At 43.8% G+C, this 23,940-nt stretch overlaps 1 protein-coding gene across 1 annotated transcript; it reads right to left on the minus strand.

The window, feature by feature from the left end:
- Window positions 1-1,377: 1,377 nt before the first annotated feature.
- Window positions 1,378-22,242, minus strand: CYBB (cytochrome b-245 beta chain). The gene is made up of 13 exons (XM_084270446.1): window positions 22,169-22,242; window positions 18,980-19,075; window positions 17,677-17,787; window positions 14,006-14,090; window positions 12,850-12,995; window positions 11,878-12,068; window positions 8,303-8,432; window positions 7,426-7,518; window positions 5,721-5,974; window positions 5,271-5,433; window positions 4,369-4,515; window positions 3,069-3,193; window positions 1,378-2,479 (listed from the first exon to the last, which is right to left on the minus strand). Exons 1-13 carry the CDS (start codon window positions 22,211-22,213, stop codon window positions 2,353-2,355), a joined length of 1,713 nt encoding a protein of 570 aa, XP_084126572.1. The 5' UTR covers window positions 22,214-22,242; the 3' UTR covers window positions 1,378-2,352.
- Window positions 22,243-23,940: the final 1,698 nt, after the last annotated feature.

A 23,940-nucleotide genomic window follows, 5' to 3' on the forward strand; every position in this document is an offset into this window, starting at 1 on the left:
GGCAAGCGTTTGGACGAAAGGCTTTACTCCCTTACCACCCAAAAGAAGACAGTGATGTTGACTTAAAACTATACCACTGATATCCCTCTGTGCTTTGCTGAAGAGTAGGGATGATTCAAAGTAGTTTGCTGCTTATGTTTGTATTTCAGGGCTGTCTGATTTCACTCATGAATGCTGGATTTTCAAAAAACCTTCATATTCAAGACCATGACTGGTAATGCACAGCTTGCTATTCTATCTGGATTTAAAACAACAAACCTTTGAAGGAAACTGAAAAGCTCTCACCTGCTTACTCTTTTACGTGCTTTAGGAAGATGGTGGTTTAGTAACAGGCACAGAATTCCTTTTTCTGTGTTCAAGGTGACAAACAACCCCTGGTACAAGCGTGCAGTGGGCCAGGGAGTGTCATTACAAATGGCTCAGTAAGGAAAGATCCCTACAGTTTTAAGAACAAACATGGCAACGTTTAGAAAAATAATGGGTGAGTTAAAATGAGCAGCCTCCAAGGCTCTTCACATGATAAATATGCTGTCTCCATTGGATCCCTTGCAGTTTCTCTCTGCCTGCCTTCTTACAGCATAGAAGTTTGATTGTCTGTCCATTAAAAGAATTTCAGCGCTCTCTGCACAGGATGAGAGCCTGGTTATATTTCAGTAACATTTTTTTTATCCCACAGAGAAAAAGTCCCTTTAGTTGTGCTTAAGCTCTATTCTAAGTTAATAGGCGTGTTTCCTACAGAATTATGTGGATTTAAAGGTGGCCCTTCTGAGGGAAAGAACTGAAAAATTCCCCACCGAGAGCTGATCTTTGCTAGCTTTTGCCAGCTCCCTCACCTTCAGATGTTGACATGAGCCATTGTGTCATTTAGCAGAAGCCAATACAAATCAGTATGAACTGGCAAGCTGTCCTCCTGAAGTTGCGTGGAGCCCTTAGATAACATTTAAAAATCACATAAAGGGAGCACACATCCTGTGTGGCAAGTTGAGGTGTAAAAATAGGCTACATGCAAGCAGATGGCTGCACAGACATGTAAGAAATTGCAGGAGGCGGCCACCACTTTCTTCTTGGCTACAAGAACCTGTCAACAAGGTCTCGTACAGTGTGGGAGCTCTCACAGGGCCTGTCTGCAGAGTTTAAAAGGCAGTTAGCTGGTTACTGGGCTGAACAGGAGACCCATGTTATAGTAGCCTGGCTTTTTCAAGCCTTTTTCAAATTGTGTTTTCTTCCTTTTTTGCTAAGCTGCTGGGTTTAATGATTTATTCATTTTTCCCCTCTGCTGTTGACATTACAAGTTTTGATTCCTTTTTAAAAATCTTTTAAAAGAACCTGTTACCTGTAATGTACATACAGAAGTACTGTGCTGTGTATTGGTGTCTTGCACACATCAGAAACTTTATTCACAGCTATTCCAGATGCTGCCCACATGATCTTTGCTTTCTCAAGCCTGTTTCACCACCAAAAGGGAAGAGCTGAACAATAGGACCAAAAGCACTGCATGCCTTTAAGAATGCCTCAGAAAATAACCATTAAACCATTTAGCAGCAAGGGGTTTCTTTTCAGCCTTGAAAATCAGAACTGGCAGTCTTGAAAACACAAACCCTCTTCTTGTCTGGGTCCCTGCACCGTGAATTTGAAGATGTGAAACCGAGAGAATTAGAGGCAGCGGAGCGATGGCTCCTGGGCCAGGTGCGGGATGTGGCTGGACTGTGTCCTCCTTGGCCCCCCCACAGCTGGGGTAGGGGTGGCGCTCAGAAATCCAGGTGGTTCCTTTCCAGTTCTCTGCTTTCCTAAAGACCAACGGCTGCCCCTGCTACCTCTTGCACAAGACGTTCATGCTTGTATTCGGAAGGCTGAAAGATGCTGGTGCTCAAAGGAGGTTCCCTCTTGTAAGGAACAGTCTTTCCCAGTCACCCTTGCCCAACCCCTCCTGGTTCTGGGGACTGGCTGTAGCCGGGATAAGCTGTCTCCTAATAGCCAGCATTATGCTAGAAGGCTTTATTGTTTAATAGCATTAAGCTTCATCAGTGTGAATTGGCTCCCAAAGGCTGCCTAGACCCTTTAGCAGTCATTACGAATATCAGGAGGATAAAAGCAGTTAATTCAGGGGAAATCCCCTCACACAGACAAAGAAGACAGATTTCTGCTATAGTGCCAGCATGCGATGGGCAGCGCCCGCTTCCCTAAGGTAAAACTCGACTCTTTACCACAGGGCCAAAATCATTCCCAAGAAGCAAAGGGATTTGCGTTAGTGTAGCTGGGATTAGGAGCTGGGCAGTCCTTCCCAGGCTCCAAATAGAAAAAAGAGACACAGTCTCGAGACTTTGTATGGAATGACTCCCACGTTTTGGGGAGTTAGAAATTTTCCTTGTTAAAAATGAAGTGTACTCCTCGTGGGTCAGCTTCTGAGTTGCTGATGCTCTGCTTGTTGAGTGTGTCAGCTAGGCCTTCAGGTCCACAGAGAAAAACACCTATTCTGGAGCTGTTAAGAAAAAGGAAAATAGGGTCAGAAATGAAGTATGGAGCAGCTGGATGTTCTTCATGTAAATCAGTTCTGTAGGTGCAAGGGTTTTCTCTCAGTTACAGGTACGAAAGTAAAGCTGGATATCAGTCCCTTAAAATTTACAGTCTCTTGAAATCTGCACTTGCTGCTGCTTCTAAAACAAATGGTGGGCTAAATCTCAGTTCAGAATAAATCACATTCAGGTTTTGGTTTTTGAGGTAGGAAGTATTTTGGGGGGCATTTAGATGCCGCCTGATATTCTTTTCTTCAGCTGGCATGATAGGATGTGTTTTTTCTAAAACTCCTGCTAGTAATTAGATACTCCATGAAGTACCTCACCAAAAAGGGATGGGTTTTTTGGGTTTGTTTTTCTTTTAATTGTAGATTAAAAGAATTTGGTCAAGACCAAACATCATGTCCGTGGCTGAAACAGGAATAGAAAATACCTGGAGATTGTTAGAGGGGAAAAAAAGTTCCTCAGATTTTATCAGGCAGTGGAACAAGGTTGTTTTGTTACAGCATTTAGATGGAGGAAGCCCATAGACAGTAGAAATTTGTATAAGTTTACCCAGGATGCCGCCCTGCAATAGTTTTGAACTCATTTTCCCAGTTGGGTCTTCCATACAGGGTTTTCTGTTTAAGGCCTGTAATCACATCTTTCTCTTCTTCATGATGCACTACAAAGTGAGTAGCCTGTAGGAAACAAAGCACAAAGCACAGCAGAAAGACAGAGTTAGATACAGGAGCATTACATCCTATTAAATAACGAGGATGTAATTGTAAACTGGCTTATTTCCAGACTGAGAACATGGAATTTATGGTGTTTGGCAACATTGGTAAAGCCCTGATTGCCAGTGTCTGTCCTCCCCTTTTCCCCAGACTGGGCGGTCTCAGAGCTAAAGCTGTGAAGCACTGGAAACAGCAATTAATTACCTTTCTTTTGCAAAGAACTGGTTTAGCCTAAGAACTGTAAAATAAAGCTGCGAATTAAAACACAACTTTCCCTTCAGGTACAATTATACAGCTCCCCTGACCTCAGTGAAGTCCTGCCAGTTTGATCTCTGGAAGGTCCAATCCATATGAAGAAGTCTTGCTCACCCTCTCTGTGCAACTTTCACCTGGACCAGCTAAGCTGAGTAAAGCCAGGAAGAGAAGATGTACAGAAGGGAGTAAGTTCAGGCCTTGCTGAGCTCTGCAGCACTTCTGTATACCAAAGAAGCTACTTTTTCCCTAGCAAAAATTGTCTGGCTTTTCTTCTTTCCTTCCTGTTTTTCTCCACTGCTTGTGTGATAACTTCCTACCCTGCCCCACCTCCTCCCTGTCTGTGTAGCTGAGCTACAGGAACAGGGAAATCTGCAATGGTGAGGTGCAAGAAAATAAAATGCCATTAGGAGTGAGCACCTTCCCTGGCTCAATCACGTGCTCCCAGGTGGCTCACAGAACTGGCCCTTCATATCCCCACAGCAACCTACATGCATGGGACCAGAGAGAGAACTCTTGAGAATCCTGGTACAAATACGTTGCTCAGTCCTTGTGCATTAGCTTCTCCAGTCCCAAATGCCGTTAATCACACGTTAAGCAGTATTAGCTGTCTTAGAGATCCTTGTGTGGTCAGCTGAGGCTGCTGCTGGGAGGAAATCCTGCTTCCCAGAGCGCATGGCCGGAGCACGCCAGGAAGGAACCCTGAGCGCACCTTAGCAGCTGATCCCGTGTGACTTCTGATGGACAGTTCCTGTCTGTATTTAAGGCCTCTGAGGGCTGGGAGGAGGCCCAGAATAAACACCATTTGAACGTTTATCAAAACATAGCATGCAGACATCAACCTCAGTGCATATGGGAACAGTGTTTTCAGACAGCGATGCTGTTACCTGAGATTCATCCCAGCCTGTGAGGTAGATGTTATAGCTGAGAAAATCTGCGTTATTCCTCTCCTGCATTTGAGCCTCCAGAGATTGCAAGAGGTCAGCAAACCATTCAAAGGCATGAGTGTCCCTGCAAAGCCAGTAAAAATAGATCTGGAAGAAAGAAGAGCGAGCTGTCAGGGGACATGGGCGCTTTTGTTCTCTGATTTTACACCTGCTGACAGAAATTGCCCTGACTGCCTTAGTAGGTGGGTAGGTTGGTATCAAAGCTTTTCAGGAGTCTTGACGTTGGGAACAAGGAAATAGCTTTCTATTTCTCTCCCACCAGCAGGTTACATTTTTAGTTCATGATGTTTCCCCACTTGCATCCTTGTAAAACCATTTGTAAGGACATAAATTAGTGACTGAGAGATAGATTTCATCTCCCTGTCTGCTGGCAAGCAAGGTAGGTTAAAGCAGGTAACAATACCAGTTCTGCTCTCTGCATATGACCGTTATTGTGACCCTGCACCTTGCACAGGGAGTTTCCAGGGGCAGGAGGCAAGAAAGAGGAGGTAGCAGTGTTCTTAGACCAGCTCTCTCTGTGCTTAGGGAAGAGCCACAATATTTGCATGGGCTGTATTGCTGCCTTGGACTTCGTGTTTCTCATGCAGACTGAACAGCATCTCCACTACTGGTGGAAATCCCCAGGGCCACAGTCAGGATTCACTGTGTCATTCTGCTCGTGGGCTGTTTCTCCTTTCATTATGTTCTTGCTTTTGATCCTTCTGTTTCCCTGCCTGCTTGTCTTGTGAGGCAACTGGGCTCTTAGGTCTCACGCAAGCCTGGAGCCTGACCACCTTTGCTGCTTTGATTTGGGCTGTTGGCCCTTGAACAATTATGTGGGTTCTGGGAAAGGGGACACGCACCTTTTTGAGCTTGAGGTTGGTTGCATCATGGCAGTATTTGTACCAAACAGACTTAAGGACAGATGCAAAGGGGGTGACCCCTATTCCAGCTCCAACGAGCATAACAGTTTCATAACTGAAGACGTCTTCACTGGCTGTTCCAAAGGGGCCATCCACAGCTATCCTGCAAGTGAAAGTACACTTTGTAAGTGAGTAGTGAGTATTTATTAGCACCATTTACAGTAACAATAAAAGCAACAGCAACAAAAATGCCCGCTGCAGTGCACATTTGGGTTGAATACTAGTCAGCAAAAGAAGGAGTGTGGGGTTGATAGGAGGGAACTGTAAAGAGCCCACATCCACAATGGAGGCAGCGAGGGGTCATATCACAGGTGCCACCAAGCTGGTTGAGCAAAACTTAAACTGTCATAGGCTTTGGTTGACTTTACCGTGGAGACTCTGTGTACATACTTGGGCAACTTCCATGCCTCCTGGAATTCTTGCTTATCGCATCCGCAGGCATTGAACAAGCCCTCTGTCCAGTCCCCTACAATGCGGACGTGAATGCTGAAGTAATCCTCTTCTGGAGCAGAGGTTAAGGTGAATGGATGCCATTCCAGCTTAGACACTGCCGGGCATTTGACAAAAATGTATTGCCCGACCTCCATCTTGAAGCCCTTCTTCATCATCTGGAGCTCGATTGTCTTGAAGGGATGAATGACCACCTACAGTAAGAGGGACAAGGGGAAAAAAGTGAAAAGAAAAGGTCTGGCTTCACGGTTTGCTGGATGTATCTACACCCTTCATCACTGGCATCGGCCTTTTGCTACGTGAGAAGGAGAGCAGGTGACACTTTGCTCCCAGCAGGACTGGGAGTGAGAAATAGCCCCTGACAGCCAGATGAAAGACTGCAGAAGATGCTGAACTTTTGAAGTATTTTTTCACACCATGCTTGCAGTAACTCCAATTGGAGCAGGTCAGACTGGCACATCTTGTACCACATCACCAGATGTATGTGGGTACATTGTTAATTTCAAATGCACCTTACACAATGGCACAGAGCACAGGGTTAATGAACTTTGGGAAAACTGTAGGGCTGTCACACACATAAGGAATTGGAGAGACAGTACTACTGGAAACTGATGTTTTCATGTTGTAGCCGCATGGGACCTATAATGTGAGCATTTGAATTCTGCCTATCTTTAGCCAAGAATAAATAGCAGCAGTATTAGAGAAGCCATGCTAATATTTCCATCAGTATGTTTGGGGTCTTTTTAAATTCTGAAGTTGTCTGTCAAGGTCGTTTTCAATTTTCAGAAGAGGTTTGCAAGAGGGAGAATCAAGTCTCTCTAACTGTTAATGTAAGTATTAATAACACCTGGGATTGTGGAAAAAAATTCCTGCCATCAGGGATCTAAACAGATGCCACAGACTTAGCGTGTAGAAATGGCTCAGAGGTATTTTGGTAGAATTACCAAAAAGCACAGTAGTATACAGGAGCCTTCCAACATGTCAGTGGTGTGCCAGGGCACAGTGGAGACATCTAATCATAGAATCATAGGGGTTGGAAGGGACCTTGAGAGATCATCGGGTCCAACCCCCCTGCCAAAGCAGCCCCCTAGCTCATATTGCACAGATAGGCGTTAATGTCATTTTCCAAACCCTCCCACGATGTGGACAGGACACGTCCACAAGATGCAGCACAGTGCCATGTGAGGAAGTTGCACTGAGAAAGTTCAGTGTAGTTTTTGTACCTTTGACTTAGTGATTTTCTGAACCAGCATTAGTATCTCTGCAGCACACCGTGGGGAGTGGGAACTCAACATTAACTTTGGCTGCTGTTTTGAAAACAAAGATCTGATATTTTAAATACTCTTCAGGCTGTGGAATTTCTACATTGGGGAGTTTTTTCACTTGATACGAAGAGAATTAACTACACTTTCCTAAGATTTAGTGCTGTGCTTTAGCTATCTTCCTCCTCTCACTCTCTTTTAGACACAGGCTACATTTAGGTGTTCAAAGTTGGCATTATTTGTACACGGTAGCAGCCAGAACATTCCTGAGAGGCCTTGTGTGGATGTCTGTGCCTGGCAGGTAGGAGCCAATGCCTTTGCTGTACCATTTGGGGGAAAATGGCAGTGTTTTGCCCAGTGTTAAGCATAGCATCAACACCTACCTTTGTGATGACAACCTTCTGCTGTGACCTCCAGAACCGCACCAACCTCTCACACAGGTACAAAAACATGGGGCCTACTACCCACTTCCAGGTCTGCAAACAGAGTGAGGTGAGAAGTCAGATGGATGAAGATGGCAATTACATTGCATCAAGTCCTGGAAATGCTGTGAGCAGACATGAAATTTAAGTAACATAGGTTCTTAGTCAACCAGAGTAGGGAACCCTTAAGAGATATGACATTCAAAATTACTTCTGTTCAGAGAGGGCATTTATCTGGTGAGAGCTGCAGCTGGATTTTTAGTTGCTGCTAGAGTTGCAAGGTATTTTTCTATGAGTGATTTTGTCCCTGTTTAAAAATTAAGGTAAGTGAAATGTGGAGTAATGCTCTGAATGTATTACTGGCTCGGGTCTGTGCTACTGCAAGAAAGGATGTGGCTTCAGGCTGGTTAGTCAATAAAAGCTGAAGCTTCAGTGTCACCTTTCCAGCGGCATTAATTTTCCATTAATGACCGTTAGTCCATTAATAAGATGAAGCTATTTATTATGTGGATTAGTGCACTTTCTAGAAATCCCCACAAGCCACAAAATGCACTTTGGGTATACACTTCGCAGATAGGATGTGCTCTTTTCCTTTCCCTGTAGGTTGTGCTTATTTTTATGGCACATTGGAAATGGGTGGTCTGTCTGTCTGTAGTCTCCATTCCTACTTATGATTCACTGTGTCAGTGTCTGTTGCTTTATGCAAAGAAAGTTGCCCCTGCAGGGTGCTGGGGGATGCGTAGCTGCTTTTCTACAGCAAGTGCATACGTTATTTAACAAAAAAGGGTAAACTGCAAACATCCTACATTGGATTTACACTCAAGACAACTGTTCTTACCATAGGAGGATTCCCAGAAAACTGGGGAATTGGGCAAGCTCCCTTCTTTCCCCAGTCAGAGACGTTCTTGTAGCAAATCTCTGGGTTATGCTCAGCCAGGCTCTCAGCTGTCTGCCCCCGCACAATGCGCCTGGAGAAACGTAAAGATCATTCAGGTGGTGAAATGAAAATGAAGGCACCTGCCCATTGTTATTACTCTATTTACCTACTACTCTGTTTATGTGGAGTTGTGGTCTTCTGCAGGGCTACAGCTTTGATACAGCTTTACTACTCTAATAAACCCACAGGAGTGCTACTAAGGTGGTAAAAGTGGTGAGGAAATTTTGTAGGGGAAAATATGGTCTACAAGATTGGGGAGGAACTGAGAGGTGTCCATTGCCATCTCCAGGAGGTGATCACAGTAGGAAAGGGACATTCTTTTTCAGCATTATCCTATCTTTTTTATTCAATAAAAAACGTAACCTGATGTGGACAAGGTAATCAATTTCCTAGTGCCCAATGCAGAAATTATTTCTGTTCTTTATCTTAGCTATCTGGAGAGCTCTTTCCAACATACATTCTTCCTTTGACCTTTCCTCTCTCTTTGAAGCTGTGGAGTGGCTGTTCAGTTGGTGTGAAGGAACACAGATGCTTCTGACGCTATGACAGCTGTAACAATGTATGTTAGTTGGTGATCTGGCCTCTATATTCTTGCTTGGTTGGGGTTTTGTTGTTGTTTTTGTTGTTGTTGTTGCTGCTGCCACTGTTTGTTTTATTAAAGAGAGGTGTGACTGCTCCAGGTCACCTCTATTTCCAGCTGCAGAGACAGCGCTGAAATGTATTCTGGTCTCGTTCACTATTTCCTGCCTCCAACTGGAGTTCTGGCAACCCTGGGGCTATCCAAAAATGATGGTGGTTAAAAAGATGAGGGTCATAGTAGAGAAATTCAGATTAAGATCTGCCGATTTTCCTTAGAAATGATCTGATTCTAAGTCTGTTCAGTTCCATGCCACTGTGATTCTGTTGGCATCTTCTTCCCATGACTTCTCTTTCTGCTTTTCTAGCTTAGTTTCTGTGATTTCTATGTTTCTGATTTTTCAAAAAAACCCTGTGGTATCTAAATCATATGTGTACATATGATAAGTGACAGATTTACTGGAGGAACACTAGAAAGCCTGGCACAGTGTTGAAAGTTGAGATTGCACTGCTCATAAATATTACTAATAAACCTCTTCCTCATTAAAGGTTTGAAAAATAAAGGGAAGGAAGGACGCTATCCCGGGCCCCATCACGAGTTGCAGTTTGCAGGAACATCACCAGTTGCAGTTGACTTCCCACAAGGCGTTCAGCTGAGCCGCCCTCTGGGATGAGTTACGGGAACAGGAGGAGCCCATTTCCTGCCAGTCCTCACCCCATTGCTCAAGGGAAAGCACGCCTGAGGAGTTTTGCCTTGCCCACGCTCCACTCAAGGTTTAATAATGTCAGTACAACGTATGTACAAGAGAAAGAAAAGACTTTTTTTCCCATATTACTCAGTGTAGATGCATTTCCAGTACTGTGATTAAGCTCTCAGTAGTATAAGCGTTCCAACTGCTGCTTCTTCAGCTCACAGTTTTACTTTAGCTTCCAAAGCAGGGTGATCTATATCTCTGTACTCTCTCCTGTTTGTCTACTGCAATGGGAAGTTAGGGACATTTGTCTGCTCATGCACAAAACCCATCAGTGCTGCAAAAGCTTGTAAGGGGCAAGAATCTGCCCCTTTGATTCAATTAATTACCTTTGGTTCAATTTTCTCTGTATACAAATATGTAAGTATATGTACATATGTATGAGACACAGCCTTCTGTCTCCTGAGATGAACTGACATCTATGCCTCTCTTCAACATGTTACTTTGGAGCTGCCAGAAGACAGTTACTCCACAGCATCTATCTTTGCACACCTCAGATGCCTTCCTCCAATGTAAAAAGCCTTTGCAATATTTAGAGTATTGCCATATGATTCAAAATGTCATTCTTGCCTTAAAGGCCAAGTAAGTGAGGCCACTGAGTTCACAGCTAGAAAGCATCCTTCCTTCTACAGATGATATTTCTCTGTTTATCTCCTTCCAAAGGATAGCTGAACTTCTCTGACAACCACGTTCAACCCCGCTGCTGTCCAAACTCTTATCTTCTCAGTGGTAAGATGGTGGAGGCATACTGAGCATCCAAGTAATATGACAAGTCAACTTTTATGAGATGTATGCTCCTTGCTGACCTCCAGAAAGAGGAATGCTTGCTTTCTGGTAGCACTGTGTAGTAACTGCTAGCAAGTTTGGATGTTTTGTCATTAACTGTACAGTATTTGCTGCAGGAAACATGAAACACTTGCTCCTTTCCTTCAACAGGTTTTGCTCAAGCCTTCTTGTTTGGAAGTTGGAATGGACAAATAGCTGGTGGAGATTCTCATCTGCCTTCTATTTTTGTTCTTCCTGTTGTAGTCTCATTTCTGTCTTTCTCTGGCACTACTGGACTGAGAGGAAGTGGTTTTGAATAGTCATTTTTGATGGGCATTTTTGAAGCAAACTTTCTAGTGCACCTAGAATTTCCTTTAAAATGAACAATATTGTATAATTATGAACTATGAAATGTGGCTGGGACACTTTTGTCTTTATGCACTGGCTCCCTGGTTTTACAAAACGGAACTAAAGTTCATTTTTCTAAGTCCTAAAATCACACGTTGCGGAGTGCTAAAATGGTTTCATTAGTTTTATTCAGCTCTTTCAGAAGAAGGTATGGAATGAGCTGACAGTAGAAAAAGATGTATGGATTTTGGAAGTTACAAGAACTTACAGTTGCCTATATTTGAGCTGTAATAGCTAATACCCGTTCTGAATTACTGCTAATACTAGAAGTTCATTAAAGCCTGAAAGATAAATCTGTGTTATTACAGGTTTCATTTACAATACAAGATCCCGGGCTTTATATCTCTTTTATCTCCTGTGTGTGATGCAATTTCTTTATAGAAGAATTAGAAACAGGCACCCATTAAAATATCAGAAAAAGTTGAGTGAGGCTGAGTATGTCAGAGTTCCACAGAGGCTCATGTGAATACGTATAAATACTTGAAGGGTGGGTGTCAGGAGGATGGGGTCAGTCTTTTTTCAGTGGTGCCCAGACACAGGACAAGAGGCAATGGGCACAAACTCGAATATAGGAAGTTCCACCTAAACATGAGGAGGAACTCCTTTGCTGTGAGGGTGACAGAGCACTGGGACAGGCTGCCCAAAGAGGCTGTGGAGTCTCCATCTCTGGACACATTCAAAACCCACCTGGATGGTCTCCTGTGCCACCTGCTCTATGGGGGTCCTGCTCTGGCAGGGTGCTGGACTGGATGATCTCCAGAGTTCCCTCCCAACCCCTGCCCTTCTGTGATTATGTGAATAGCTTATTGCATGATCAGTAAGAGCCTCTTGGCTCTCTATGCCTCTACTGGCCCATCACGAGCATAAAATATAACTGCTGCTCAGTGACTTAAGTCCCTGTACTCATGTGTGTAGAGGGCTTTACTTTAAGATACAGTAGTTATTATGTGTTATGTGGTAAGTGTGAATACTCACCCAGCACCATGGATGACGAGGCCAATAAAGAAGATGACAAAGAGATGGTGGGTGTACCAAAATACCTCGAAATAGGACCTTCGGATGGTTTTGGTGGATGATGTGATGATTAATATGAGGGCCAGGGTGATGATAACGCCGGTGAGACCAGCCAAGTACGTGAAAGCCACATATAGGCCCCCCACGGGATTCTGTGGAATAATCACACACGCTGGTCTGAGGAGGGGGTTGCATCAAAGCCGAGCCAACCGATCTGTCAGTCTGTCCCACTCACCACATCCTTTACCTTGCTGTAAGCCTCTAAGTCACCATCTATGAATTTGCATGACAAGCCCCCCAAAATCCCACTCTGGTTTTGTTGGACTGTAGATTTACTTGTACTAAAGTAAGTGGACATAGAGCGAAAGGGGTTTCCACCGATTCACACACTGAACGTTGTTTCTTACTCTGCCGCTGCTCAGCTGCACGGGCCTGGGTAAGTGAACACTTCTGCCCAGCTCCCTTGTTACAGCCATATGTAGGGAGCTAAATAAAAATTCTCTTTTAAGGGGTGTTGTGCAGCTGTGGGCCTCATAACTCATACAGAGATCGGATGCTTGGTGCTTCCGAGGAATGGGGAAGTTTGTTGTTTTTTAAAAAACAGAATTAAGGAGCCCAAATTCAAAATTTGTGCCTTGATTTCTGAGTGCCTTTCTGTATGCTACATCGACCTTAGCCAGAAGACTTATTCACAGGGTATTTGGGTTTATGTAATGTTTGAAAAGAACTTTGAAATTCCAAGAAGAAAAAGTTCACGCTACCAAAATTCAGCAACAATATTATTGGCAAATGTAGAAGAAAGAACTGTGCAAAGTTCTGCTGCAAGATGGTCTAAACATTGTGCACAGCAGAAATAGGCACTCTGCTCACGTTGTCTTATATAGCCTTCCGAACAAATGTCATACCGATTCTTCACAGCTTGATGTCACTTACCCCCATAGTGTTTCTAAAAAAGTTGACATAGCTTTCATGTGGCTTATCACCAAGTTTAGAAAGCTCAGCTGCCAGTGTCCCTTTCTCTTCAACGCGGGCTTGCACACTCCACTCTACGTTGAATAAGTGTGCAACAGTGTGAATTGCTAGGAGTGACAGGAAAGAAATAATCAGGGTTAAGCACAAGAAAAGCCCTGGGTGGCTTTGGGTACCATTTTAAACTTTGTAATGCTTGTCAACTGCAGTTTGAGGCCTTCGCCACTCTCGTCCTCTTCATCACAACTTCAGATCACCGACATGTTCTGCTGTTAAAGCTTTCCCATCTGAAGTTTACGTCTTTTTTGGATTGGGGAAATAAAGAAGTGAAGAGAAGCACATCTTTGTTCAACAAAGGCTTTCAGTACCTCAGGTGAAAGAGCAGTACCCCAATTTTATACCAGGGAAACTGAAGCATGGGATGGCTTAAATTATTTGTCAGGATTATCTGGGAATTCTGTACAAGAGCCAAGAAAATCTGGATCTCTTTGGTGTCACATTTGCTAGCACTGTTTTGCTCTGCTGTATTGCTGATAATCACTAATAATGGTCCTGCTGAGCCAGGCATGTCCCATAAACCTACTACAGCTGAGGTGCTTCACACAGTTTCCACTAGACGTTATTGCAGGGGTAAGCTCTACAACACTCCTCAAAATTTTCCCCCTTTTGTATTGCCAGATACTTACTTATTTTCACAACAGGGGCTGATGGGTACAGAACTCACACCCCTGAACAAGGTAACCTCCGCTGCCGACCTCCTCTGTGGTCTTAGGTTAGCAGCATCACCCTGCTCCTTTTCTACAAAGTGGTGGTGAGATTTCAGCCACAGCTGGGGAAGAGATCCTGCTCAGCTCAAGTAATCTACACTCTTCTAGGATACGTGATTTGTAAGGTGTTCACATTGAGAAGGGAAAAATTTGATGGGAAAGAGGAAGACAGAAAATGGGAGTCAAAGTATGGAAACATTTCCATGGCCTGTCCAAGCTTTTTAGGCCCTGTTCTTTCATCATTTCTATTATTTGTTTCGGACATGCCAGCTAACAAATAAGCCTGTCTTGCACACTGAGGCCTTTAGGTTAATGAAATAAAGCAGTAAGTGAAGAAACATCTGAGTACCAACCAGTATGAAGGGCAATCATCCATGCCACCATTTTGTGAAAGGTGAGGTTCCTGTCCAGCTGTCGTCTGACACGGGTAGAGCAGCACTTTGGGTGTGAAGAAAAAAAGTGTTTAAAGTATATTTGTGATGTCTATGCATGCTCATTTAAATGCAGGGAAGAGAAACAGAGGCCCCGAGCACGACAATCAGTCATGTTGCTGGTAAAGATTTAGAATTGCTAAATATAGACAAAAATATTTCCCCACAAGGTTTAGAATATGGTAATGAGAAAAAAGCATAACGTACAGTATGGCAAAACCCTGTGTCTTATCTGTGACAGATTTAAATTGTATGTAATAAACAGGAGGGATCTCACTCTGCCATGGCAGGGTGACTCTTTTGATAGAGGCTTCAGTTGCCACCCAACATCAGGATCCTGTTGTGGTTCACACTCTAGAAATTGACTGTAAAGCTTGGGTTAAACAGCCTCAGGGAGCTTCTGCTCTGAACACCCCAGTCACTTATGATTGGTAATATGAAGTGATTCCTTCTCTTGCCTGGCATTCACCTACAAGTTGTTGCTGGAATAGCTCAAACAGAAATAAAAAATCTCTGCTGATACAAACTGCAGAACTTGGTTGTTAAGGAAAACAGAATTTCATTAAGAATTACGACAGGTGCCTAAGAGGACCCATATAAATTTTGCTCTGGTCAGTGGGAGTTTTCCTCTAACTTCAAGTTCCTCTAAAACCAGCATTTGCTGTCTCCACACAGTAGAAAGCATAAGTATCCTGTATTGTATCTATCACTTTTGCTGACCAGCAAAGGGAAGAAAACACTGTGCAAGCTGACACAAACATTTTGTCACACGAACCATGTAGAAGTTTCTCACACAAAATTAAGACAGACCAAAATATCCTCCCAAGTGTTTCCCAGACATTAGCTTTGCAGATGACAGAGCAAGGTAAAATATCTTACCCATGAGATACTTAGAAATGGACTGGTATAGAAGAGTAAGGGCACCAATGAATTCCTAAGTATCTCATTAGTATGACAATGACAGGTAAATAGATGAGCAGGAACCAGTTCTAACCTTCAGTTATTTCCCAGTTCTGACATTAATTAAACAGCAAACTCTAATGCGCTGGGGCTATCGCAGTGACTTCAACAGACTGCCAGGAGAAATTCACCCTTCTCTGTATCACGCATCTTCAGACATAATTAGATTGTAAAATAAACTGTATCACAGCGAGGAAGTGCCAACTCTGCTTGAACTGCCTTGATCCCTAGTTGAAGAAGCAGAAGAAGCCAAGCAATGGCAAAATGCTGTAGCTAGGATCAGTGGCGAGGTTTGTTAACAGCAGCAATGAATACAGCAACAAAGGGCACATAAAGACAATGCAGCTGTTCCTTCTGTTAATAACAGCTTGGTAGCATAGGGTTTCTGGGTGGCAGAACGTGGAGGGCAGGAGTACATTCCTATCAAACAGTGGGTTTGAACAGTTCTCCCCTCTCCTTAACCAGTGATGCCACTGCTCCTGGAAAGACCACCACCCTTTTGGTAAGTTATGTGACATTTTAAATTCCTGGTTTTTCATAAGAGGTCCTTGCAGGTGTTACTTGGAGAGCACAGCTGATCAGAGATGGCAGCAGCAGAAGCACGAGCAGCTGCCCCCCTGTGCTAAGGCCACTGCCTGCCTGACACCACCACCCCCCTCCACACTGGGCTGCCCACACTTTGCTTAGGATACAAAAACTACCCCCTTCCTAACGTATAGCTTCATTGCGAAAAGCAACTGAAGTCAAACAGACTCCAGCTGTGTAACGGTCCCTTTGAGCCCGCTGCCTCTCCTCAGCGCCCTTGGCTTCCTCATGCAGCCCAGCATGATCGGCACGATAAGGAGCTGCAGGCAGCAGAAACGGAGCTGCAGCTCCCCGCAGGGTTCCTGCTTGCAAAGCGGGTGCAGCCTGGGTGTGACCGAATCGCAGTGCCCAAGGCAGAAGGGTTTACCCCATCGCTTGAAAGCCAGGACAGGAGGCCAAGCTTTACTGGAATCCAGGTTAGAAGAGTCAAGCTCTAGCTGACAGGAGGTGAGCCAGTGCGCTGGAATACAGTTCTCTGATGCCCTGGAATCAGTGTTTAGCTTTCCAGTGCTGCCTCTGAAAGTGTCTTGGACTCTTGCACTGCTTCGACCTCGGAAGATTTCTGCCCAACCTGCTTCCAGCTCAACTCCCATGGAGTCTGTTTCAGACCTCATGGAAGCCTTGTGTGATCATCGATATTTTCTAGTTGCATTCATCCAATAGCAACATTAATTCTTACTAAATTTATATTTATTACTAACTCCTGCAGCTGGGGGAGTCAGCTCTGAATTTCAGCTGACACTAGTTGATCTTTCTCAGGGCAGGGGAAGATCAGCTGTAACCCTGCAGTTTTACTTACTATTCTTTTTCTTTTAGCATACATGGGGGTATGGCAGTCTGCTTTTGTAGCATCCCAGAATCTGCAGGGCTATAGTACAAGGCAGAAAGCCTGATCTGTGTAGTTCCAAATTTATATTCCTAAGCCAGGACAGTGGCCTTAACTCATAAATGTAATATAGGGGCTTAACATGGCAGGCACTTCTCATTTATTCAGCCACACTAATTGTGAGGATATATGTACTAGATGGAGGTACATGTAGGATTGTCTCTGATTATTTTCTTATTATTATTTCTTATTCTACACTCTTCTCCTGTGAAGGACCCTTGAAACACTGCATCTATTTTATTGCTTCCTCTTCTGCTCTGTTTTTTCAGACCCGTCAGCCTGTCTCATTTTTGTGAAAAGTTTTATAGTAGATTTGCAGATGAAAACCAACTTCTGTCACCTGTTTTAGTTCACTGCATATACTAAAGAGGCAGGAAGTAAAGGAGGAATCATTGTATACATAGAAGAACATTTAATGAGCTTGAGAAGAAATTTGCTGCACCACAGCATGCGGTGCCTGCATTATTTCTATTTGCAATAGCCAGGTATCTGGATTTCAGCAGTGTGATGCAGTCACTGCAATCACAGGATGGCTCTCCAGCTGTCATTTAGAATTGGTTGTCCTTTTCTTAGCGGTGGTTCCTCAGTGCTGTCAGTAACATTTGCATTTGGGGGCTAGAAATGGTCAAAAGGCCCACAAACTCTTTCATCTTGAGATGGAAACGCAGCTCAGGCAAGAAAGAATCTAATTTATGAACCAGTTAAAAAAAAGTCCCATTCTGAAAGTCAGTGAAAGACTAAGTTGACTTTAAGAACTGAACACGCAAAGGCAAAAGACGTGGGCTAGTATCTCCTGCTATAAATGGGTGCTGTCTTGGTGGCAAACAAGGCAAAAATGCGTAAGCACCACCAACACCTGCTGCCAGCTGGAAGAAGGTCCTTGCACCCTGGGCAGCACGATGCCCAGGAGGCAGGAAAAAGGGAAGACTTGAAGGAGGCTAATTCAAGGCTAAGCCTCTCAACAGAGCCCTAGATACACCACTGGCAGGCATATAGACCTCAGCTTTCCTCATAGCAAAACCCCAGGCTTATTTACTTCCTAAAAGTGGACATCCCCAAAGTACGGTATGTTTGGGGAACTTGGATGAAGTTGCTTGGTATATTTGCAAGGCTGCCTGGGCTATTATCTTTCATGATTTCTGAAATTCTTTCTTCATCTTACCGCACTTGATCCTCTGAGGAAGGAGAGCAAGTTTCGACATACTGGCAGCAGAATCAGCATGCAGTTGAAATTCAGACAAGCTGCAGGGGCCCTTGCCAGAGCCAGAGCACGCTGTAATTGGAGAGATACCGTTATTAAATGCACTACCTAAGACATTATCCAGGACATGGATAGACACAGATTTCACTTATGTATTATATTGTAACTTTCCCTAAGTCTGAGGTGTAGAGTTAATGAACAACGTTCACATTTCAGAGCAGTCATGCTTTGACCAAGTCAAAGACACAGGCAGAACACATTCCACCAGGGAGACACCTTCTATTCCCATTTTTGAAGTAAGACAGTTGTGTGAAAATCTCCCTGTCATGCCTGACAGTAAGTGCTCAGATGTGAGTCCAAGCCAGTGGTAGAGCTTTCTGTCCCAACGCTGTAAAGAAATTCTCACTGTTGTGGTTTCAGTTGGCTGGGGGGTTATGGTAGACAGGACAGCTTATGGGGGAAGTGGTTTTATGCTCTCTCTTGTTAGGAAAGGGAGGCTCGGAAAATTTGTTGCCTCATCGTTTGGGAATATGTTCACTTAATGTTGCTCTGCACACTCTGAATGATTTCAGATTTTTGAGCAAAGGCTGTTTGAAGGAGGGAATAATGACCATATTAATCCAAACACAATGAAGGGAAGGAGAAGATAATATTTTCTCTGCTTGCATTGATTGGGGCCCTTTCAGATAGCAAATCATGGTTACTTTCTTGGGTTTACACTGAGCTCTAGTTATCCAAGCACACGTCTCTGTGACTTCAAAGGCAGCTGCACCAAGACTGCAAAGGGCAGAATTTGATCCACAGATCTAAAGGCGAATGCAGAAGGCAATTTCATGCTTTGTTAAATTACACTGTGGCTTTGCAAACCTTTTACTAAACACTGTGCTCTGTGATTAGAAGCTTAGACTGATTTTTGTGTCTGTGATCAGGCTTTTAAAATCTATCAATGAATGTATTTTATCTGTCAATCAGTCATGACCCATGGTAGCTTCGGAAGCAGGTTTGTAGCGGGACACGTGATGGGGCATTAACCACTGGGCTGTATTGAATAGCCCAGGGTCCGGGATCGCTTGACAACTTGACTACTGTTCACACACTGGATGAATGTGTGAATGATAATTGCTTTTCAGAGCTAATAGCTTTGTAAACTATTCATGCTATGCAAAGTAATTGCATGGGGAAATGGTTGCACAATAGTCCAACAGAAATATTTTACTCATCTGTTGCTCAGTCTATGCCAAGATAATGCATGTGGTGTACTTACGCCGAGGAGTACTCTGGTGTAGAAGAATTTTGGTGGGACGTCGTATACAAGATAGTACCACCAAAAGAGGAAGACGTTTAAGCCCAGCCACACAAGCTGAAAGAGAAATGAACAGGAAACTTTACAGTTTGTTATTAGAGGTCAAACATTTGAAGTTACACAGTTCAGATAATAGTTAGTTCACTGTGCTCCTGTTTGCAGAGAGAGGTGGACTGCAGGGTATGAAGGGTTCAGCAAGGGCAATAGAAGTTCTGCTGGTGGAAGTGGGCTCTGATGTACGCACACAGGAGTACGGGAGTGGCTTGAAACCAAAACACAACGATGGATAACTGAAGTCTTTGCATAGCTCAAAGGGTTTAGACATGATTTTATAAGGACCATCATATTACAGGTCTTTAGCTGAGTCTAGGTCAATCTCTAAACATCATTAAAGGTTAGAGGCTCTTCCAAATGACAGTTCCTCAGACACATCAGCCTATGTAGAGGAAGAGTTAGGAGCCCAGCCAAAGGACAAAGAAGCTTGAGATCTAAATATGGCCTAAATTACACTTAAGGCCTTTTTTTCTTTTTTTTCCCTATTGATTAGGAGGCTATGAAGGTCTGAAACAGCCCTCAGGAAATATTCAGTGCAGGCATTTTGGTAGTGCTTAGGCTACCCTAAGCTTCTGGGGCTGTTCAGCCTTGAGAAAAGACTGAGAGGGGATCTTATTAATGTTTATAAATATCTCAAGTGTGGGGCACAGGGAAAATGGCCAGGCTCTTTTCAATGGTCTGTGGAGACAGGACAAGGGGCAAGTTGGAGCACAGGAAGTTCTGGACCAATGGAAGAACTTTTTCACAGTGAGGGTGACAGAGCCCTGGGACAGGCTGCCCAGAGGGGTTATGGAGTCTCCTTCTCTGGAGATATTCAAGACCCATCTGGATGCCTACTTGTGCGACCTGTCCTAGGGAACCTGCTTTGGCAGGGGAGATTGGACTCGATGATCTCAGGAGGTCCCTTCCCACCCCTACAGTTCTGTGATTTTGTGATAGACAAAATGGGGCTGCTAAGTAGTTGTACTGCAGTATTGTCTTGCACTTGCACATCCTACTCTACAGGTTTCTTTAGGAAAAGAAAAGCCCTTCTCAAAGCTATCTAAGGTGGCTACATGCCTGTGTGGCCACAGAGTTTGTAGCAAATAGGTCCGCTTGCCCTTCTCGAGATGGTTGGCTGATTTCACATCCCACAGTGAAACCAACCTGTATCAGTGCACCTTCAGTCTGAGCAGATGGACTCAGTGGTGCATGAAAACAGAGGAGACAAAGTCTGAGATGTTGGAGGAAAAAAGTCTCTGATTATAAGTTAAGAATGCCAGAAACTGCAACCTTACAGTTCCTCACCCCTCCTAACCCACACTCCTTGCTACTTTCCAGCTGACACTGTAAAAAAACTTGGGATTAGTTTAGATCTTCAAAAAGTTTTACCCTTGTGGCATAAATACAGGGAAATTAAGGGATTTCCATCAGGGTAAGGCAGTATATGGGAAATCCCCAAATCTTCATTAAAAAACAAAGCTCATCTCAAGATGAAATGCTCAGGATATGTGTATAAAGTGAGAGTGTGCCACTCCTGTGTGTGCTAGCCTGACAGCATGCCCAGAAGAACAAGATGTTTGGCGTGACTCTTGAAGGTCACTCATGGGTCTTCTTGGTGTTGACCCGTAGGGGACGTAGACTCACTGAAAAACACTGCGGCACCCTCTGGCAACCCGGGTTGAGCTGCAGAGTTAGAAGCCATCCGTGCTCCTTAGCGAGGGCCAGTGAAGGCAGCACTTGCCGGGGTTTGGGCTGCCACATTTCTCTTTTGTTGGGGTAAATCAGTCAAAATTCCATCTGTCCCGTTTCTATCAAGCACCAGACAAGCCTGCACCCAGTCAGCACGCAGTAAAGGTGCAGCAGACAATGCAGAACACTTTGATAAGGCTTCCTGGGAAATGACCTCTTAGCTGGTTTCTCTATGGGCAACTGCATTCATTTCCTTCCCTATTAGATGACCTTGTTATAGCTTTGAGACTCTAAAGCTAAATTCCTTATTTGAACAAAATAAGGGCCTTTTACTTAATTCTTTTAACATTTTGGTTCTGGTGGAAATAATATTCTGCCAGATTTCACCTCGTAGCAGTTTCAACTTCCTCGAATTACCGAAGGGGACAGCACACACAGTTACTCCTTTTCAGATCACTAAAGTGCCAGGGTTCCATTCCCAAACTAGAGCTACACACCTACAGCATAAAGAGAATCCATTATCAGTTGTTCATAGCAGCAGAAAATACCCTTTTGAATACAGATGTTCACATTCCATGCGCCACAAATATCAAAGTTGCATGTATTCTTTTTCTTCTTCTCTGCATTTGCATCTACTAACTGCACTTGGTAACAATACCTTAACTGGTATTACATTTTGGTGTTGTGTATGGTTTTTATATGCATATAAATATTTAAATATATACATATTGTATACCTATAGCTTTTGTAGCACACAGTGAAGTGAAAAAAAAAAAAGAAAACATTGAAATACTAACCTCTGCCTAAGTTTTCTCTACGAAGGACTGCCCTGCCCTACTCTGTAGCACTTTTAAACATGACTGGGATTTTCAGTACTTTTAAATCTTGCCCAGAATGAACTTCCACAGCTATTCAGTGCAAACTGGTGACAAACTTCGTTCAAATATTAGTTGTCTTAATGAAGGATCCATGAGTGTCTGCTCTGAATTCTGGAGTCTGACAGGAATTTTACACCACTGAGACACCGTGCTTTCAGTTGCAATCAGTTGTGTTTATCAAAGTGCAAGGGAGGTTGCTGTTGTGATTGCTTTCTCTGCTGAATCACACAAAGTTAAGCGAGATGAAACGTTATCTGTGTTCTCTAAGTCACTGTTGCATCCAAAACCCCAAGATACTCACAGACTTCTAACAAAGCAAACGGAAGTTAACATACGAGCATTTCTCAGTTGGCAGCGGAGCCTACAGCAACTGAGATACCAGACACAGCTCCTTAAAAATGATTCTCCTGAAGCATTTCACTGCACTTGCTGCCCTAGTTTCAGCATAATCAGAGGCACAGTCAGATCTCGCATGGTGAGCTCTGCTTGGTACAGCTTTCTGTAGAACTTTTTGTTAGACAGAAATGACAATTAAAATTGTACTTACAACGACGAAGATGGACAGTCCTTCATTCTCCACCCAGTTACCCATGATTGCTTGAGATGAGCCTGCACAACGGCCCCAGTCTTTCTGGGACAGTGTCTATGTCTTATCTCATAAGGAAGTGAGAGCAGAAGCTTGCAGCAACCTGTTTCCTTTCTCATTTACTTAGGAAATAAGTTAACCATTGAAACATGTCCATAGCTGTTTCAACCGTGTTTCTACCATCTTTACATGTAACATACATGCATATAACTTTACATATAACTCAACCCTATATAAACCATTGAAATAGACTATATTTTCCTTGCCATACTGAAGATTAAATAACAGAATTGACCTGGATTTCTGCTAAAAAAGGTATCACTGCTTTATACAGCTTTCAATACCAGAACCTAATACCGAACGCTCAGAAGAGTTTTCTCTTCCCAGCCTTGTATTTTTTTATCACCTCAGGCCTGTGTTGCTGTTTCTGCTGAAATTCTTCGGTAAGAAATCACTAGAATTGTTTCCCTCACGATAATTCAACATCCACAAAACCTACCAAACGTAACCCAGCACTCCTCTGCTACACACAGGCCTTGCCAGTCCCTCTCGACTTGTGCTGAAACTGAGGACACGTGTCGCCAGGTGGCTGTTCATTACATTTTGCTCTCTCACAGAGCCCCCAGCCCCAGAAACCATGTGGTTGGATAAGAGACAAAAAAAAATAAATCAGGCAATTTGTGAGGAAAACATAGAAAATAACCTAAATGTATTTTAGAGCTTACAAGCCACAGGATGTTTATCTTAAGGGTATTTGTTTAAAAACAAATAAATAATCCTGAATGTTCTGCCTCTGTGCTATCACAATTCCCAAGCCTGCTATAAAGAGTGCAAATGGATAGTTTGGAGGGAACTTTGGAATTCAGAGGGATCATCCTGGGGTGTATTAGGAGTATGGTTAGGAGATTGAGAGAGGGTCTCTTCCCCCTCTAGTCTGCCCTGGTGAGACAACACTTGGAATATTTTGTCCAGTTTTGGGCCCCTCAGTTCAAGAAGGACAGGGGACTACTTGAAAGAGTCCAGTGCAGGGCCACCAAGATAATTAAGGGAGTGGAACATCTTCTTTATGAGGAAAGGCTGAGGGAGCTGGGCCTCTTCAGCTTGGAGGAGACTGAGCGGTGACCTCATCAATGTCTATAAATACATAAAGGGCGAGAGTCAGGAGGACAGAGCCAGGCTCTTCTCAGTGATGGCCAGTGATAAGACGAGGGTACAAGCTGGAGCATAGGAAGTTCCATGTGAACATAAGGAGGAACTTTTTCACACTGAGGGTGAGGGAGCACTGGAACAGGCTGCCCAGAGAGGCTGTGGAGTCTCCTTCTCTGAGGACATTCAAAACCCACCTAGACATGTTCTTGTGTGAACTAATCTAGGTGATCCTGCTCTGGCAAGGATGGACTAGATGCCCTTTCAAGGTCCCTTCCAACCTCTAATGTTCTGTGATTCTGTGATCCTTCAGCAAGGTCCATGTCCTAGGTAGGAGCAAGGTGTCCGGACATGCCTCTTGCTGGCTCATTCTCCTGTGTATTCCACCCACTGTGCCACAGAAATTAAGATCTCCTCCCAAAGTGTACCAACACAAGCCTGTCTCCTTCCCAAAGAGGTGAAGTGTATGTACATATGGTGCTCTTTAAGATCTTTTTAGGCTTTAGAGAGTAGCAGAAGGGCAGTTTGAGGGGTGCTGTCTCTTTAAACAGAGCTGTGACTCCCTGTTGGACCTTGCAGGATTTCAT

The sequence above is a fragment of the Gallinula chloropus genome, assembly GCF_964237585.1.
Source record: "Gallinula chloropus genome assembly, chromosome: 1".
NCBI classification, from domain to species: domain Eukaryota; kingdom Metazoa; phylum Chordata; class Aves; order Gruiformes; family Rallidae; genus Gallinula; species Gallinula chloropus.